A 2500-nucleotide genomic window follows, 5' to 3' on the forward strand; every position below is an offset into this window, starting at 1 on the left:
GCATTCATCAGGCTGGTAAGCACTGGGCTTCCAGGTTCCATGAGGACACTTGTGAACAGTTTTTTTCAACTGCAATAAAGCGTATAAGGCGAGATCCTGGGAAGATGTCCCACACTATTCTGTAGATGAAAATAAAAATATACAAATAAAATCATAATAAGTATATAAATAACATATTATCACCCTTATCTTTACATGGTCATAAGGACAAAGGCAAAATAGTGTGAGAGAGAGAGAGAGAGAGAGGAGAGAGAGAGAGGAGAGAGAGAGATGAGAGAGGAGAGAGAGAGAGAGAGAGAGAGAGAGAGAGAGAGAGAGAGAGAAAGAAAGAGAGAAGCAAATAGACAGTAAAAATTTATATATATATATATATATATATATATATATATATATATATATATATATATATATATATATATATATATTATATATATATATAATATATATATATATTATTATATATATATAATATATATATTATATATATATATATATAATATATTATATATATATATATATATATATATATATATATATATATATATATATATATATATATATAATATATATATATATATATATATATATATATATATTATATATATATATATTATATATATATATATATTATATATATAGTATATATACTATATAATAATATATATATTATATATATATATATATATATATATATATATATTATATATATTATATATATATATAAAATTTTATTAAATATATAATATAATATCAAATATTATAAAATAAAAATTTATTATATTAATAATTAATAAATATATATATTATAAATAATATACCCTATATAATCAAAATTTTAAAATTTTATTAAATATATAAAAAATTATATATATATAATTTTTTAAAATATATTATTTTTAATTTTATATATAAAATATATATATTATTATTTATATTTTGAAACTCTTTTTTTTTTTTTCTCAGCCCCTCACTTACTGTATCAAATAGCTCTGTTTTTTTTTTCATCTGCAACAGGAAATAGGCTTATAGACTCAAATTTTTTTCCCCAAAATATTTTACACTTTTTATAAAAAAATTTTTCCCCCAATAAGTTTGTAATATTGGAAATGTTTGAACATCTGCACAAAGCTCCCAAACTTTTTTTAACAAATACCTTTTCTTTTTTAACCCTCATTTAAAATTAAACCCAAATGCTACATCTAGGCACCAAATTTTATAAAAATCCAGTTTTAAATTTAAGACCTCCTTATTTGAGTTCTACCCTTTTAAAGACTGGTGTCCTAATCCCAAATTTAGGGGAAAGATTTTTTTTTTAAAAAAGGAAAGACATCCAGGGGGTGAAAAATTAAGGTAAACAAAAATCCAGGGGGGAAATTTTTTTGGTCCGGGGCCCTTAAACCAAACCGGGGAATGTCCCGGGGGAAAGGGAAAAAGGGGCTTGTCCATGGGCTTCCCCAAGGGGAAGGGGGAAGAGGTCCGGGGATCCTGGATCTTTCCCCCCCTAGCAAGGAAAACCCCCAAAAGGAAAAAAGGGTTTCTAACCCCTTTTAAGCCCTTTCCCCCAAAGGATTAAGGGTTAAAAAAAAAAGGGAGATATAGCTTTTTGAAGGCACAGTCCCAGAAAATTGTGTATTAATTTTCAACAAGAATTTTTGTTTGGAGAATGAATAAAAAAAAAGGTTCCCATGAAAATTTTTAAAAAAACACATGTATATAAAAATGAAAATGCCCAGGGGAAAATTTTCATAGGGAAATTTTCCCAAACATAAAAATCACAACATTTAAAAAAATATTAGGATAAAAATTGAATATCTCTCTGAAAATCATATATATTGAAATATATATGATTATTTCTGTTTGTGTAGTTGAGCATTCTTTTTTTTTAGCAAACTACTGACAAATCTTGCGTGCCACTTAGCAGATTTCCAATGATACATATCATCTGTTTCTTCTTGCAACCAAGTAGTAGATTATGTGAACTTGGAAGATAAGAGAAGTGGAAAAGATGAAGTTACCTTCTGCTTATTGTTGAAAAAATGCTTGTGTGAATGCCCCTTTCGTTAGATTTGCCCATAATTTAATTCTACACTCTGTCATTTCCATTTATCATTTATTTTAGTGGTGGCTGGTAGAAACAATGCCTTATACCAATAAACAAAGGGATGCGAAAACTTTTTGTGCATGACAACCAGGAATACAGTAAAAAAAAAGTGTATAGAGTGGTTACCTTGACGAAAACTAAGACAATTATTGCCATAAGCGGATAATTAACCAAAGAATGGACAGACAGAAGCAGGCAAAGGGAGTCAGATTGACAGACACATCGACAGACAGATATATACACACACAAACCTGCAATATTCCGTAATGGCTTCCACAGCACACGTCCAAAGAGATTTGGTAACTGGCAACAAAGGTATAAGGTTCATCGGTTGTGATTGTGGTTGGCTATTACTGTTTCCACTCCTGGATTTACTAAAGCCATCAATTTCCAACTTGA

At 27.8% G+C, this 2500-nt stretch overlaps 1 protein-coding gene across 1 annotated transcript in view; it reads right to left on the reverse strand.

The window, feature by feature from the left end:
- Positions 1–7: 7 nt before the first annotated feature.
- The window catches only part of LOC119570270 (integrator complex subunit 13-like), a 2730-nt gene continuing 237 nt past the window's right edge, over positions 8–2500 (reverse strand). The window contains exons 1-2 of the mRNA XM_037918078.1: positions 2353–2500; positions 8–119 (exon numbers count right to left, since the gene is read on the reverse strand). The exon at positions 2353–2500 is cut by the window's right edge and continues 237 nt beyond it. Of these exons, the coding sequence (XP_037774006.1) occupies positions 8–119; positions 2353–2500 (260 nt within the window). The remainder of the gene's footprint in view (positions 120–2352) is intronic.

Source organism: Penaeus monodon, unplaced genomic scaffold, assembly GCF_015228065.2.
Source record: "Penaeus monodon isolate SGIC_2016 unplaced genomic scaffold, NSTDA_Pmon_1 PmonScaffold_23622, whole genome shotgun sequence".
NCBI lineage: Eukaryota > Metazoa > Arthropoda > Malacostraca > Decapoda > Penaeidae > Penaeus > Penaeus monodon.